Source organism: Schistocerca americana, chromosome 8 (genome assembly GCF_021461395.2).
Source record: "Schistocerca americana isolate TAMUIC-IGC-003095 chromosome 8, iqSchAmer2.1, whole genome shotgun sequence".
In the NCBI taxonomy this organism is placed as follows: Eukaryota; Metazoa; Arthropoda; class Insecta; order Orthoptera; family Acrididae; genus Schistocerca; species Schistocerca americana.
Window position 1 is genome coordinate 152,252,744 of NC_060126.1, and position 17,150 is coordinate 152,269,893.

Below are 17,150 nucleotides of genomic sequence, written 5' to 3' on the forward strand. Positions count from 1 at the left end.
AAGTCCCAGAACAAAACGGTTACTTCCTGATGTAAATACCCAATGGTTCCTATCCTCGTAGGTGTTTACTGTAAGTGGCTGATTCTAGATCAGCAGCCATTCTCTTCAGACTGTTTCTGAGCATGGCTCCAGATTGTGCAGCTGATGAGGAACTCCAGATACTCTCGATGAATTCCACAAACCCCTGACAAACACTGCTGCTGCCCAGTGAAGAACTGCCACTGACTCGCTGGGTATTGAGTTATAAAGCCCAAATGGTGCACATGAGAGTGCTTGACAAAACAACACGATCGCCAATGCCAACCTCTGTGGACAATCGCCAAACTGCACATTATTCTGGCCTCACTGAGATGTAGGCTGCAATGACATGCAATGGAGTGATGGAAGAGTGGACAACCTGGCAAGGGTAGTGGTGTGGGACACAGTGTCCCTTACCCCAAGGAAGAGAGGTGAAGCCTGTTGATCTCCTTTGACAGTTACAGTGGTTGGTGGATGAAGTCCATATCCATCCTGACCTCTGTGCATACACTGCTGAGCTTTGTGTCCATCAGCTCACTTGTTGGCAGGGTGTGGACACTGGTAGGTTGCTGTGGTGCTGAGGTTTCCCCTCCCCCCCTCCCTTTCACTTCCTTGGCAAGTACGATGTGTCAGCTGGAAATTTTCCTGTTGCCAGATCACTGGCATCAGTGTTTCCCTGTTGGCGTAGTACTTTGAGGAAGAATAGAGTCCTTATCTCCACAGCGGATGATTCCTTGTGGGGAGAGCTTCTGTGAGAAAAAACAATCATTAGTAAGGCATCTTCTAATGTGTAGTCAGTCATGAGATTTTTAGTGAAGTTTTTCATTTGCGCCTTGAATGTCTGAATGACCCTGTTCACCCGCATTTGGCTCTTGATGAAAAGACGTGCTGCGAAGGTGTTTTATCCCATGGGCCGGAGACCTTGCACAGTGAAAATCAGAGCCTGGGTTGTTGGAAGCGTCCCCTTACTAGTCACCCTAAATGACATAAGGGCAGCTTGTGTGGGTGTGCACAAGAGATAGCCAGTTCATCCCTAGAAAAAGTCTCCCATAATCTGGGTGGAACTGGCCCCAAGGGCTCAATTGCCTTAGGGAAAACAAAGGAAGAGTATGACAGTGCACAGTCCACAATGTCTTCTGTGACCCAGTTGTGGTTGTCCGAATCCAGGACTGTGAATCTGTTAAGAGTCATGAGGCACTGAGCACAATTAGAACTTAGAAGAGTGATGCCCGATGATTTTTCATTTACCTTCTTTATGTGGGGTGAAACTATTCCTTGACTTTTGGCAGGTTGTTTACTCTTGAGACTGAAAGATGCATTGCCATTATGAAAGTCTGTTTTAAAAACCTCGGTTTCTCTGGGTTCCAGAACTTGCTCTGTTTACTTCGTCTGTTCAAAGGCATGAGGGTTACTTTGTTTTTACACACATAACATTTGTGTGATTGACATTGTAGTATTAAAAACAGATGTGAATATGAACACTACAAGTTGTCCCAGGAGAAATGGTCAGTATACAGGAATATGACAGAAACAATTGTTCAAAACAAAAATGTCTAGTAAACATAAGCTCTGAAATGAATATCTTAGAGCTATGAGGACTTCACTATCTTTGATACTGTTAATCAAGTCTATTCTGTAGCAAGTCCTTTGCTTTCCATGTTTTGAGAGAAAGCCGTATGGAGCAAAACAAGGAAAAACAAAAATTTGTAGTAAACGAGGGCTCTAAAGCGCGTACCTTAAGAGCTGTGAACAATAGAAGAGATGTGCTTCACATTAGCGTAGATGAGAAAGTGCACATAGCCCTTAACGTACACAGTTTAGAGCTTATGTTTTTGGACTTCTTTTCCTAGTTTTGGTCCATACTAGCACCTCTTAAAATATGGAAATCAAAGAGCTAAGCAGTAGAAGATGAAGAACTGCTCATAGCTCTTACATTATGCATTTTAGAACCCATGTTTACTGGAGTTTTGTGCTTCCAGTCACTTTTCCTGTCATATCCCTGAACATTGACCATTCCTCCTGGTACACCTTGTTTACAGCAAAGGTTTGATGATGCAAACTGTGTTGATTTTCCACTAAACAAAGGAACTGGAAGTGTTACAGACATAACGAAACCTTCAGTTTTCATGGAGTGACCCTTGAATGACGGATAAACATTCTTCCAACGTGGGATTAACCAAGCAAATGAAATCATTAAGCAGTCCTACATCTGGAGCACGAACAATAAGCACGTCCCAGACCTCACTGTATAGACATAAGAAAGATTACAATCCTGATTTTTACACTTGAATTTACAGTTCAAAGTAAGACCTTGCAACATAGTGACCCATTCCTTAAATGGTTGTCCTAGTGTTTTACACGTCCTATAAAATTTATGTTCCAGAGTTCAGAATAAAATGATCTTAATGTCCACTGCAACCACTGACTGTCTTGAAAGCAACACTGTGGGTATGAAAACATAGAAACTACACTGCACCATGCACTCTTGAAACTTGGAATACCTTAACTGTGTGATTCACTTTATTTCCACCAAATTATGCCCTCTTCCGTGACTCCCTGTGCAGGCCTTTTGCCATTTCCAGTATCTGCTTGATTGTGTGTGGTGCATAGGTCTGATAATTGCTATGACTGCACCATTGAAGTATGAGCAGTTTTCTTTTCTTTGTCACAACTGTTACCTGAGACAGTGACATGCTGTCAAATGTGCTAATGTATGTGTGTGGTCACCTCTGTTGTAATTGGGTTCTGAAACACTGCTGCACAAATTAAGTAGTATAACGTAATTGAACACTGATTTACTGCAACACACATGTAAACCTTAAAATTCAGCTCAGGGCAGGCACATATGCGAATCCGTCAATGCAAAGAACTAAAAAGAACTAGATCCCATAAGAAAACACTCACTTCCAGGAGTAAACACCCGGCTATAGATTAAGTCTGTTACCAGTGTTGCTGCACTAAAGGCTGCAGTGCTTCCAATTCTCGTGGGCTGTTTACTGTAGGTGATGATTCCAGACTGACAGCTACTCTCAATGAACTTCACACGAATGTTGCTGCTGCCTTCCGAAGAACTGCCGTTATCTCGCTGCACTGTGACTAACATAGCCACAAAGATTAATGTACTTCGTCTGTGTGATTGGCTGAGGCCACCGGCAGTAGTCTGTGTCCCACTTGTTGGCCACCCAGGCGGAGCAATATCATTGTCTTGCCCAATTAGTGCACGTGACGAGTCGTGGCAAAATAGTGTGGCTGCTGTTGGCGACCTCTGTAGACAACTGCTGAAGTGCTTGCCACTCTCAGCCTCGACTAGATGCAGGCTGTGCTGATGTGGGACAGAAAAGTGGATTATATGTCAGGGATAGTGGTATGAAGCCCAACAGCATACCTTCGATTTGGACAAAATCTTAGTGCTATCTCTATTTGCCCATTTTGTGCTTGTCATGCTGACAGCTAGTTTATATTGGTGTGTGTGTGTGTGTGTGTGTGTGTGTGAGAGAGAGAGAGAGAGAGAGAGAGAGAGAGAGACTAAAACATTTTATTTAAAAAACATACATATTTTAGTTATTATCGCCCTCAATATACTCCCCCCCTCTATTCCTAAAAAGCTCTGTGTCTGTGTATGTGCGGATGGATATGTGTGTGTATGCGAGTGTATACCTGTCCTTTTTTCCCCCTAAGGTAAGTCTTTCCGCTCCAGGGATTGGAATGACTCCTTACCCTCTCCCTTAAAACCCACATCCTTTCGTCTTTCCCTCTCCTTCCCTCTTTCCTGATGAAGCAACCGTTGGTTGCGAAAGCTTGAATTTTGTGTGTATGTTTGTGTTTGTTTGTGTGTCTATCAACCTGCCAGCGCTTTCGTTTGGTAAGTCACATCTTCTTTGTATATATATATTTTGTAATGGCCTAGTCTATTCTCATGGTCATTCTTTATGGACAAAAAATAAGATAATGTTTCCACATTGAATACTGTGTCATTTTCTGAATAGTCTAGACTGTATTGTACCATTATCCACTTACATTGTTTCCTGTAAAACAAATTAGGAAAAGTTTCAGATCTTTAACACCAAAAGTAATGTTCATTGCATTTCTATTTTGTTCCTCTTTTTGTTGTTGTTGTTGTTGTTGTTGATGATGATGATGATGATGATGATGATGATGATGATGATGTAGGATTCCCGCAGTGTTCCTACTCCCTGCACATTGTCACTGTATGCATTCCAGTACCGTCATAGCTTATTTGAACAGTTTGTTTCCATGGTAAGATTACTATAAATACGTGCTTATCAAGTGGAGTTGTTTTCCATAAATTTCCAGTACTCTGGAATATGTAATTCAGTGTTGTAGCCATAATATTCTAAGAAATGTGTGCTTGTTCTGCTGTTTTACCTTTGTTGCCAGTGCAAGATTCTTTAAAGTCTCACTGTTCAATGAAAGGAAACTAGCGAAACTATGATAATTGTATGAATCCTTGAAAAAAAGTTACATTACATTGCTACTTTTGTGGTGACACAGCAGAGACAAGGCAAACAGGCTTGTAGTAGATTATAATAGTGAAATATCAGATTATTGTTAAATTTTTCAGAGACGAGCAGCCCGTGAACGTGAACAAGCAGAAACTACAGAACTGTTGGAGAGTGCACGAAGGCCGGTGCCACTTCCAGGCCAAGATGATCTGGGCAGTCTTATCAGCAGTAGTGAAGATGAGACTTTGACTGGTGGACCAGAAATTATTTCGAGTGTCATTACGGGTACATTAGATGAACGGTTGCATACGTCACTGTCAATGTTACCGGATCGTACTGCATGTCCTGACACGGAAGATAGGCGATCTACTCCACTACAGGACGAAAATGACGATCGCATGTCATTATCTAGCCTGAGTTCTGGAGATGAGAAGATAGAAGTCTCACAGCCGCAGCAACCTCAAGCGCTTCCACCTCCCCCTCCTCCAGTACCTGCATACCCACCGCCACCACCTTTCACACCAACACCAGCTGCGGCTCCTGCTCCTCCACCTCCTTACCCACCAGTTCCGACTGCATATCCACCCACACCTGCCTTTTTTACTGCTGCTCATCGAATAGCAGCACCACCTCCTCCTACAGTTGCAAGTTTTCCGCCTGCACCAGTATCAGTGACTACAGGAAATCCCTTTGTGGTGTGGGCCAAGCCCCCAGCTGGCCTGGGTGGCTTCCACTTCCCTCCTTTGTACCTGCCCCCTCCTGGATTTACAGCAGGTGCTCCATGCCCACCGACAGTTGCCGTTCCATTTCCAGCTGGAGCAACACTTGCGAGGCATGGTCCATATGGGTATCCCCCTGGGTATCCTGCTTTTCCTAGCAGGTTACCTCCAATGGCTAGTCATGTTCAGGTGGAAAGCTCAGATCCTCAAGCTCCTACTATCAAGTAAGTTGAGCATTTGTGTTTATTTTTTAAAAAAATGGTGCAGCTGGCATCTTTGTTACTAATCTCACTGTATAATAACCCCTCAAATCACTAAATTATTTGATAATTGTGTTTTATAGACCACAAATACATTGTAATGATGTGAGGGACATTGATAAATTTACAAAGGCTATTCAGTCATAGTTATTTTATATTTCTCTTCAGTTCTTTACACAAATAGCTGCATATTTGTATGGTTTCCTTGAAATTCATGTACAGCAAGGCTTAATCTCTGGTAAGGATTAAACTGAATATGTTGCTTAAGTTTAAGACTGATCATCCAGTTTCCATATAATTCTTTTTACCCTTCATTCCTTCCTGAAGTTTCCATTTGCCTTCGTTGTGCTAAGCACATTTGCATAATTGTCTCATGAAGAATTATGCTCAGTTATACTGAGATGCTATAGAGTTGAAATGTAGTTCAAACAAGTGCTTATGTAAACACAACATAAAATCAAATCAATAGGTGAACAAATAATATGTGTACAATTAACATAACTTACTGGAAAGAGCAAGTAATGGAACAAATTTGGAGATAGCTTCTGTGAAAGACTAAAGAAAGTTTCTGTTCTGTAGTCTGAAATTATAGGTTTTTTTGTAATTTTTTTTTTTTAAATAGATTCTTGTATGTATGTATCACACAAAAATTGCGCACATGTGTATCAATTCTCAAGTTTTTTTTAGCGGGTCATGCCATCTACTTCTTCTGTGGTCAAAATACAAGAGGAGTAACACATTGAAATGATTATTATATAATTACATTCTCTGTTTGAAGTGGTATTCATATCACTTTCATTTCAAAAAGGCGATTCTAACTGCAATTCATGTCACTTTTATTTCAAAGACCACTGTTTTTTCATGTATTTCCAACAGTTCAGATTTTAAACAGTAAATAAATAAATAAATTGCAATTCAGAGAATCAAAACTTTCAGAGTAATTTTCAGTCAGGAACTCCCACTTTTGATTCATGTGTAAATGACCTGTTGTTTTTTTGAAATGTTTCAGTACAAGTGTGTTGCATATTTGTTTCCTTATTTTGTTTTCAAACTTGTTTGTAATTATGTTTGGAGATAACGTTTTGCGTCTACTTACAGTGCAGTTCTAGAGAGGGTTATTGCTGAACTAAAACAGATTTTAAAGCGTGATTTTGACAAGAAAATGGTCGAGAACACTGCATTCAAATCGTTTGAAAGCTGGTGGGATGAACATGAAAGGAAATCTAAGGTTAGTTGGGTCCAAGAGTTGTGATTTAAATTAAATTTATTGGAAAATATAACTGTGAGTTGATGTGGAGAATATACTTAAAATGTAAAAACACTGATTTTTGTCCAGAGTTCTTTGTGCATAACCACTCTGGAGGCAACCATAACAAGCATTTTTAAAACTTCTGTTTATCCATTTGCAGGTCCAGACAAACCAGCTGGATACAAGGGATAATGCAGCAGAGACTGTCTCTGAGAAACTCAACTCATTTCTGGATACTGGCCGTGAAAGTTTGGGCCTTGATGTGGGATTAGGGGGCTTCAGTGGTTTGGGTTTTCGAGCTTCCATACCAAAACTGCCATCTTTCCGGGTAAGTACAACAAAATTATATTTAAACCGTTTGCTATGTTGTTAACTATCTCCAGCCACTTCTCAGTTCTTTATGTGCGTACTGCAAGATGCACCCTTGTTCAATGCAAATAAATGCAAGTATTTTTTCCATTTGTCATTAAAGAAATGATAACTTAATGAATGTCTTTTTTTATTATTCATTGTGCCCAATTGAGGAGCACATTTGAACTTGGAGTCATTCTGTTTACTATACAAGGTATCACATTTTCCAAATACTCTGTAAAGCTCAGCTCTGTATCTCATGGGTATGACTTGCAGTAAACCACAGGTTCTCAGATTTGTTTTGCATGCTTTGGTTTGTGCATATTGCACAATGTGTGTATGATTTTTTTTATTATTTTTTTTTTAATTTTTTTTTTTTTTTTTATTTATTTATTTATTTTTTTTTTTTTTGGGGGGGGGGGGGGGGGGGGGAGCTGGAAGGTATTGGCCCATGTTCCTCAGCGATTCTCCATTTTCTCAACACAATACACAACGCGTAATTCTTCATGCCTTATTACAGTGAGAAAATCTTCGCACAATGGAATCACAAAAGAGAAAAGTGTCATCCCATGTCAGTTCAACCAGGGGCTCCAGCTCATAGTCTCAGATTTGATTGAAATTCAGTACACTAATTCTACCATGTGTGGAACACTCGTGGCAAAGTATTAGCTTCCCGTGCCAATTAGTTCCAGAATTATGACTTGTGAAAGAAGGTAGCATGAGCCGGATATTGCAACCCGCATCTGGCAATCTATCTTCAGACCCAACTTCAGGTCTTAATAACTTTGGAACTATTCCACACAGTACAGTGAAATTTTTACAACCCAGTAACATCCATTTAGAGAACACACTCCACGAACCAAAACACCAACAACATATTTCTGAGGGAAAATAAAAAATTCCTAAATGTGACTAAAAAAATGTAATACGTTAAAAAGTACATATTGTAGGTGCCCTCTATGCCAAATATAATTCACTCGAAAAGGGTATACATTTTTTTTTGTGGTAAACTTAATGTGGCCTAAACACACACAGAACTCATGATGCCCATATCAGTCACAAAAACTAAGTTACATGCACACGAAAATACAAAAATTTGAAAAATTACCTGAAAAACATGGATTTTCTAAGTGTGGTAGCACAAAAGGGACAAGTGGTATCCAAGCCAAATTTCACACACTGCATGAGTAGACCATAATGATATGTATCTCAAAATTTCAGCATGTTATTGCAAGACATTTGTGTACAATGGAAGTTGACAGATGCATTTGGTGATGTGGCCATTGTTCCACAACACAATTTTGTAAAAACATATCGTAAACTGTTCTGTCTCGACCTATCCTCTCCCACAACTGTTTAATCACTAAGCAACAACATATAGACAGATTGACACAAACTATCATTAATGTTTACTGCACCTGAACTGCTAAAAGCCAGTCGATTGTGCTTCGAACGGAAGTTCTCCCACACTTTAGCTACTGTACTCTGTATATTGAGTGACAAATTGTACTGTCTTTCTGACACTGTGGTAGGGACTGGAACTGTCATAAGAATATGTTCAGAAAGAATCCAACACCTTTCTGCCAAACGTGGCCAATGAAATGATCTTGCTGGTCCTGCTGGTGCCATGAAGTTCACAAACACATCAGCTTCTGCTTCATAGCACTCTGCAACACATCCTAAGTACCATTTGTCATCATAAACAGCAATAACATAGCAACCTGGTTGTATGTCGCTGCTTTTGCTTCTGAATCCTGAGTCAGACACACTGTGAAGACACATGTTGTACATGAACCTATAGTTATAACCGGACAGTCTGCTCATCTGCACATTGTCAGAGTCCACTGGAGAGAAGTGATGATGGCTCCTTGTGCCTGCAACAGTTTTATCATGTTCTAGTCTGCTTTTTAGCAACTCTTCGACTGATTTCACATCTTTCGAAACATAGAATGATTGTATGCCAGAGATACTTTTCTGTACCCAGGTAAATAATTGAAGAGGTGTTAGAATGTGACCTTCTGTAGGGTGCTGCAGACTAGCTCATGATGCCATGCGTTTAATGGTAGCACCAGTACCATCACATACATTTTTACCATGACTTGTTGCGAAAAAATTCCATTCTGCGTGAATCTGAAAATCATGGTAATGCATGCATAAATTTTTGAGATTTTAACATGTTTTGTACTGACTAGCTGCCCCATCACTGAAGTATTTCGCAAAATGTATGCGAGGCAGCTTGTTTTTCACATATGCCATGACAGTGCGAATGTGGGCATGAACTGCAATGGCATCAAGAATTAAACAGTCACTAAGAATGCACAGGTTCATGACAGACACATCACAGGATTCACCTTTATAGTAAATCGCAAATGGGTGGAGAGTTGCTTGACTGTTGTCCCAATGATATCCTTGGATGGCATCTTGAACTATGAATTCATAATTTTCAGAAAAGCCTAGTATTACTATAATTTCATCTTGTTTCAAATTATCCTTACAAATCTGGAGATAAGCCGATTGTGCTATTGCTGTGAAGCTGTGTGTGGTCAGTTTGTCCGTTATTTGGACAACACATTTCAACAAAATCTTCCACTGCACTTTGCTTTGTTTCAAGACTTGTGCGATGCATGTGTGTCCATTGTTTATAAGAAACAAGTTCATAGTCATCCATAAGGAGTTCACCATACAATTTGTTATTCATGTGTTCTGCAAGATTTGCCTTACCAGGACACTTTTTGCACCTGTGTATCATGCACTGGTAGGAACTGATGTCACACACTAACAGCTTCATTGCACCATTGTAATGCAGACCAGAATCCTTTATAGCAGCAAACATCAGCTTAGCATTTTGATGGGTCTCACATACACAAACATTGTGTGTGCCCCTTGCACTTGCAGGCACAACCCATTTTGGCTGAAAATTGAAAAATGATGATAAACGTACTTTGGTATTGGGATACTTTTCCTTGAATTCTACACATAGTTGTGATATGCTGCATAGCAACAGCCTTTTTTGTGTCTGTACATGTACATTTCCCATTTTCACCGTTACATAGTCTTTTTTTCGACGCATTATTCGGCTGTAGTTATTATTTTCATAAAACTCCGAACTAGCACCTTTTTCTGAACTTGATTGCTTACCGTGAGCCTGCTGAAGTTGTGGAAGCACTCCCTGGATTGCTTTACCATATATGTAGAAACATTGAATTCCTTTCCAGTGTAGTCAATAGACCAGCTGGAAGGTGCAAGGATAAGAATAGCTACTTTTTTCTGGCGTGTGGATACGGCACATTTTTCTTTCAAATCATGCACAATTTTGTCCAAATCAGAGCATTTCTGGCATGATTTCTGTTGCTTTGGAGCAGATAGCTCTTCCTCTTCCACCATTAGTGTGTCGACTATTTTGTGTTTTAATTCCATTTGAGCTTCTTGTAGTTTTCTTCTACTATAGCTGGGCCTGTCTCTTTTCGCAACTTTGTGTGACTTCATGGGAGACAAAGCAAGAGCAGTCACTGAAGTATTTAATTGCTCATCCGCTGTGGTTGTAGGTGGCTGATACTCTTCGTCACTGTCATGTAAATTATCAGAATATTCTTCATTTTTTAGCAGTGTAACACACCTGGAACATAACTTTTGTCCTTGTTTCATGTTAAGTCCCATGCTCTGATTCACTTTCAACACTGATTTTATCAATTTCTATGAGGCTACACTTCACTGTCTTCATATGAATCCGAAATGGATCAAAACAACTTCTTTGTAGGAAAGAATACATATCCAGAAACACTTTCATATGATGATAACAAACACTAAAGTTTCCTGTAACTGTACTTCTTGTGTCCACAGGGTGTATCCCAGATCTCCATAGCAGTAAATCTTGGTCCGATTCATCCAGATCATACAGTACAAAGCGAATCCACATTTTGTTCCGTATGTTGTTTTATGACATTCAGATGCTTGTGCTCTACCAATACTGCAACTTGTTTGAACAAAAGCACCACTAGTACACTCTTATGCCTCCATACTGACTTTCCGCAACAGTACTGACCAATCTGAACTAGAATCTTAAAAACATGAGTAACCTGTAATTGTTGCTTGTTTCCTTTTTTGTTCCTGCCTAACAATGACTCTTTCTGTCCCTGAAAACTACCATTGTTTAACTTTCTGTTGCCTAATGGTTCCCAACAAACAATTGCTGCAGCTTTATCTGAAACAAGCTGTTTGCATCATCACTATTACTTGCTAAATCGTGTTAAAAGAAACGTAACCAAATACATCTCAGTCAACTTTTATTGTACACAAATGCCTTGCAATGACAAGTTGAAGGTTTGCCACATATTATATTGTGCTCTACTTATTCAGTGTTTGAAATTTGGCTTGGATATCACTTGTCCCTTTTGTGCCACCACACTTAGAAAATCCATGTTTTTCAGGTAATTTTTCAAATTTTTGTGTTTTCGTGTGCTTGTAACTCTGTTTATGTGACTGATATGGGCAAGATGAGTTTTGTGTGTTTTTAGGCCACATTAAGCTTACCACAAAAAAATTTATACCCTTTTTGAGTGAATTATATTTGGCATATAGGGCACCTACAATATGTACCTTTTAACATATTATATTTTTTAAATCACCTTTTGGAATTTTTTATTTTCCCTCAGAAATATGTTGTTGGTGTTTTGATTCATAGAGTGTGTTCTTTAAGTTGATGTTACTGGGTTGTAAAAATGTCACTGTACTGTGTGGAATAGTTCCAAAGATATTAAGACCTGAAGTTGGGTCTGAAGATAGATTGCCAGATGCGGGTTGCAATTTCCGGGTCACTCCACCTTTCACAAGCCACAATTCTGGAACTAATTGGCAGGGGAACTTAAAATTTTGTACATAAGTGTTCCACACTTGGTAGCATTGATGTGCTAAATTTCAGCCAAATCTGAGACTATCAGCTGGAACATTTTCTCAAATTGGTTGAATTGACATTGAATCACCCAAAAGGCTTCTCTGTGTGGGTGTTGATAACTTTAATACTGAATGACTAGGAAAACTTTGTTGGCCTTGCTTCTGGAATGCTAAAAATACGTATATTGACAGCATGGAGAGTAATAGTAGGGTTTAAAATACATCATTTCACTGAGTTCCATTCTTTTTTGATGATATACTACATTTAACATATGATTTTCAGCGTAAAGTTAAACCTCCGTCACCATCACCAATGGAAGAAGAAGAGAGGAGGCAGGAATTGGTTGAGAGTGACCAAGATGAAATTGTTCAGCCTTCAGATACAGAAACACAGGTAAATTCTTTCTTTTCCTTTCCCTATCACTTTTGAAGAATTTTACAAGGAAATAAACAAACTACGGTTTACACATCAATAAAGTCTTGTAAAAAAATACTGCTTACCTATGCACATTGAAAATTTGCTGAAGTCATTTAAACTCTAAACACTCGTTGTTAAGCTTTGTTGTTGTTGTTGTTGTTGTTGTTGTGGTCTTCAGTCCTGAGACTGGTTTGATGCAGCTCTCCATGCTACTCTATCCTGTGCAAGCTTCTTCATCTCCCAGTACCTACTGCAACCTACATCCTTCTGAATCTGCTTAGTGTATTCATCTCTTGGTCTCTCTCTACGATTTTTACCCTCCATGCTGCCCTCCAATGCTAAATTTGTGATCCCTTGATGCCTCAAATCATGTCCTACCAACCGATCCCTTCTTCTAGTCAAGTTGTGCCACAAACTTCTCTTCTCCCCAATCCTATTCAATACCTCCTCATTAGTTAAGTGATCTACCCACCTTATCTTCAGCATTCTTCTGTAGCACCACATTTCGAAAGCTTCTATTCTCTTCTTGTCCAAACTGGTTATCGTCCATGTATCACTTCCACACATGGCTACACTCCATACAAATACTTTCAGAAACGACTTCCTGACACTTAAATCTATACTCGATGTTAACAAATTTCTCTTCTTCAGAAACGATTTCCTTGCCATTGCCAGTCTACATTTTATATCCTCTCTACTTCGACCATCATCAGTTATTTTACTCCCTAAATAGCAAAACTCCTTTACTACTTTAAGTGTCTCATTTCCTAATCTAATCCCCTCAGCATCACCCGATTTAATTTGACTACATTCCATTATCCTCGTTTTGCTTTTGTTGATGTTCATCTTATATCCTCCTTTCAAGACACTGTCCATTCCGTTCAACTGCTCTTCCAAGTCCTTTACTGTCTCTGACAGAATTACAATGTCATCGGCGAACCTCAAAGTTTTTATTTCTTCTCCATGAATTTTAATAAGTACTCCGAATTTTTCTTTTGTTTCCTTTACTGCTCGCTCAATATACAGATTGAATAACATCGGGGAGAGGCTACAACCCTGTCTCACTCCTTTCCCAACCACTGCTTCCCTTTCATGCCCCTCGACTCTTATAACTGCCACCTGGTTTCTGTACAATTTGTAAATAGCCTTTCGCTCCCTGTATTTTACCCCTGCCACCTTCAGAATTTGAAAGAGAGTATTCCAGTTAACGTTGTCAAAAGCTTTCTCTAAGTCTACAAATGCTAGAAACGTAGGTTTGCCTTTTCTTAATCTTTCTTCTAAGATAAGTCGTAAGGTTAGTATTGCCTCACGTGTTCCAACATTTCTATGGAATCCAAACTGATCTTCCCCGAGGTCCGCTTCTACCAGTTTTTCCATTCGTCTGTAAAGAATTCGCGTTAGTATTTTGCAGCTGTGACTTATTAAACTGATAGTTCGGTAATTTTCACATCTGTCAACACCTGCTTTCTTTGGGATTGGAATTATTATATTCTTCTTGAAGTCTGTGGGTATTTCGCCTGTCTCATACATCTTGCTCACCAGATGATAGAGTTTTGTCATGACTGGCTCTTCCAAGGCCATCAGTAGTTCTAATGGAATGTTGTCTACTCCCGGGGCCTTGTTTCGACTCAGGTCTTTCAGTGCTCTGTCAAACTCTTCACGCAGTATCTTATCTCCCATTTCATCTTCATCTACATCCTCTTCCATTTCCATAATATTGTCCTCAAGTACATCGCCCTTGTATAAACCCTCTATATACTCCTTCCATCTTTCTGCCTTCCCTTCTTTGCTTAGAACTGGGTTGCCATCTGAGCTCTTGATATTCATACAAGTGGTTCTCTTCTCTCCAAAGGTCTCTTTAATTCTCCTGTAGGCAGTATCTATCTTACCGCTAGTGAGACAAGCCTCTACATCCTTACATTTGTCCTCTAGGCATCCCTGCTTAGCCATTTTGCACTTCCTTTCGATCTCATTTTTGAGACGTTTATATTCCTTTTTGCCTGCTTCATTTACTGCATTTTTATATTTTCTCCTTTCATCAATTAAATTCAATATTTCTTCTGTTACCCAAGGATTTCTATTAGCCCTCGTCTTTTTACCTACTTGATCCTCTGCTGCCTTCACTATTTCATCCCTCAAAGTTACCCATTCTTCTTCTACTGTATTTCTTTCCCCCATTCCTGTCAATTGTTCCCTTATGCTCTCCCTGAAACTCTGTACAACCTCTGGTTCTTTCAGTTTATCCAGGTCCCATCTCCTTAAATTCCCGTCTTTTTGCAGTTTCTTCAATTTCAATCTGCAGCTCATAACCAATAGATTGTGGTCAGAATCCACATCTGCCCCTGGAAATGTCTTACAATTTAAAACCTGGTTCCTAAATCTCTGTCTTACCATTATGTAATCTATCTGATACCTTTTAGTATCTCCAGGATTCTTCCAGGTATACAACCTTCTTTCATGATTCTTGAACCGAGTGTTAGCTATGATTAAGTTATGCTCTGTGCAAAATTCTACAAGGCGGCTTCCTCTTTCATTTCTTCCCCCCAATCCATATTCACCTACTATGTTTCCTTCTCTCCCTTTTCCTACTGACGAATTCCAGTCACCCATGACTATTAAATTTTCGTCTCCCTTCACTACCTGAATAATTTCTTTTATCTCGTCATACATGTCATCAATTTCTTCATCATCTGCAGAGCTAGTTGGCATATAAACTTGTACTACTGTAGTAGGCATGGGCTTTGTGTCTATCTTGGCTACAATAATGCGTTCACTATGCTGTTTGCAGTAGCTAACCCGCACTCCTATTTTTTTATTCATTATTAAACCTACTCCTGCATTACCCCTATGTGACTTTGTATTTATAACCCTGCAATCACCTGACCAAAAGTCTTGTTCCTCCTGCCACCGAACTTCACTAATTCCCACTATATCTAACTTTAACCTATCCATTTCCCTTTTTAAATTTTCTAACCTACCTGCCCGATTAAGGGATCTGACATTCCACGCTCCGATCCGTAGAATGCCAGTTTTCTTTCTCCTGATAACGACGTCCTCTTGAGTAGTCCCCGCCCGGAGATCCGAATGGGGGACTATTTTACCTCCAGAATATTTTACCCAAGAGGACGCCATCATCATTTAATCATACAGTAAAGCTTTAAGGGAAAAAATTGAATAAATTGTTTAATTTTTTTAATTATCTTTTTAATTTTCTTTTATTGCATTGTACATGCATTCTGGATGACTTACTCTTCTTTTTGACAAAGGAACGTGGCACTGCTCTTGTATTCAGCAGCAATGGGTTTCAGATTCTCTTTGTGTCATCCATATTTCTTTTCTCTTTTCCGTGTGGCCTTTTTTCGCATTTCTTAGATCACATCAAGTTACTGCCCGGATGTTTCTTTCCTTTCCCCTCTCCTGATGAGAGTTCATAAAAAGCATGATATTCTTGCTTTATTTTAAATATTTTTTTGTTGGGTTCTATACAAATCAGTGTAGTAATTTGGATTCACGCGTAGTTTATATAAAGAAAATGTTGAACACACATTGCTACTTACCACTCTGTGAATGTATTGTTTACCACATGAATTTATGGGAGTAGGGTGGTTCTAGCACACTTTATTGAGCAACATTTCAATATTTTCTCAGTTCGCTGAAAGATAAAACTATCCTAATACAGTTAAAATTATTGTTAAACACTGGGAACTGCAGGTTGGAATATCAGCAGTAAAAGGAATGGTATTTACTGTAAAGATAGCGCATTAAATTGCAGACAAGCACAACGAAAAGACAGTTACACATTACCTTTTTGCCAGAGCCTACATTATAAAAGGAAACACACATTCACACAAGCAAGCACACCTCATCCGCACATGACCGCCATCTGTGGCAGTTCAGACAGGAATGCAAAGGCTTTGGCCAAAAGCTAATCCGTAAGTGTCTTTTTGTTGTGCCTGTCTGCAACTGAATGTGTGATCTTTACGGTAAGTAGCAAGTATCTTTTCATTTTATTGTTCAAGTATTGTTAAATATACAGAGAGACAGGTGGACTGATTAGTACTTCCCTTCAGTAAACACAGCTCCCATTAGACCCAATGGACAGACAGAAACATGCACACGCACGCCTAGACCTACCCCCCCCCCCCCCCCAACACACACACACACACACACACACACACACACACACACACACACACACACACAATAATTGGAGAAAATAACATTCTGTTGATGAAGAAAAGTGAGTGACGTATTATGCACAGATTCCATAACTGTATAATCTGAAGATGACCAATGTATGACCAAAAACAATTATGCTTATTATAATATTATATGTATTTAAAATAAAAAGAATAAAAACGATTAATATATTTTTTGCAGATTAATATTGGTTGTACTGTGAGTTTGATCTTTTAAATTACTGAATCTTTTGTACACTAATGATCTACATTATATGCGTTTCATCTGTTTGATATCAAAAGTCTGCATACCAAAACATTTTGAGGTAATTAAGATATAAACAACAAGGGAAGAGAAAGTGTTCTAATGGTAAACAGAAAAGTTATCACAGACTTTGCCACTATGAATAATAAAGTGATGCAATTATTACTCTAACATTTGATACTAAACTAATGTCAGTACCTATCACATACTCACATTCCCATTTTGTTAGTATATTATTAAAAATTTGAAGGATTTGGTGAATAAATTGACAACATTATGAATTACATAAAAGTGTGTGAACATTTAAAAGCTGGAAAACTTTCATTATGGAAGAGGAAA

General features: G+C 39.1%; 1 protein-coding gene across 3 annotated transcripts in view; it reads left to right on the forward strand.

Moving 5' to 3' along the window:
* LOC124544734 (histone-lysine N-methyltransferase SETD1B) overlaps positions 1-17,150 on the forward strand; it is a 165,084-nt gene that overhangs the window by 96,490 nt on the left and 51,444 nt on the right. For all 3 annotated transcript variants that reach the window (XM_047123386.1, XM_047123388.1, XM_047123387.1), the window contains exons 6-9: positions 4,601-5,424; positions 6,559-6,688; positions 6,870-7,037; positions 12,234-12,344. In XM_047123386.1, the coding sequence (XP_046979342.1) occupies positions 4,601-5,424; positions 6,559-6,688; positions 6,870-7,037; positions 12,234-12,344 (1,233 nt within the window). The remainder of the gene's footprint in view (positions 1-4,600; positions 5,425-6,558; positions 6,689-6,869; positions 7,038-12,233; positions 12,345-17,150) is intronic.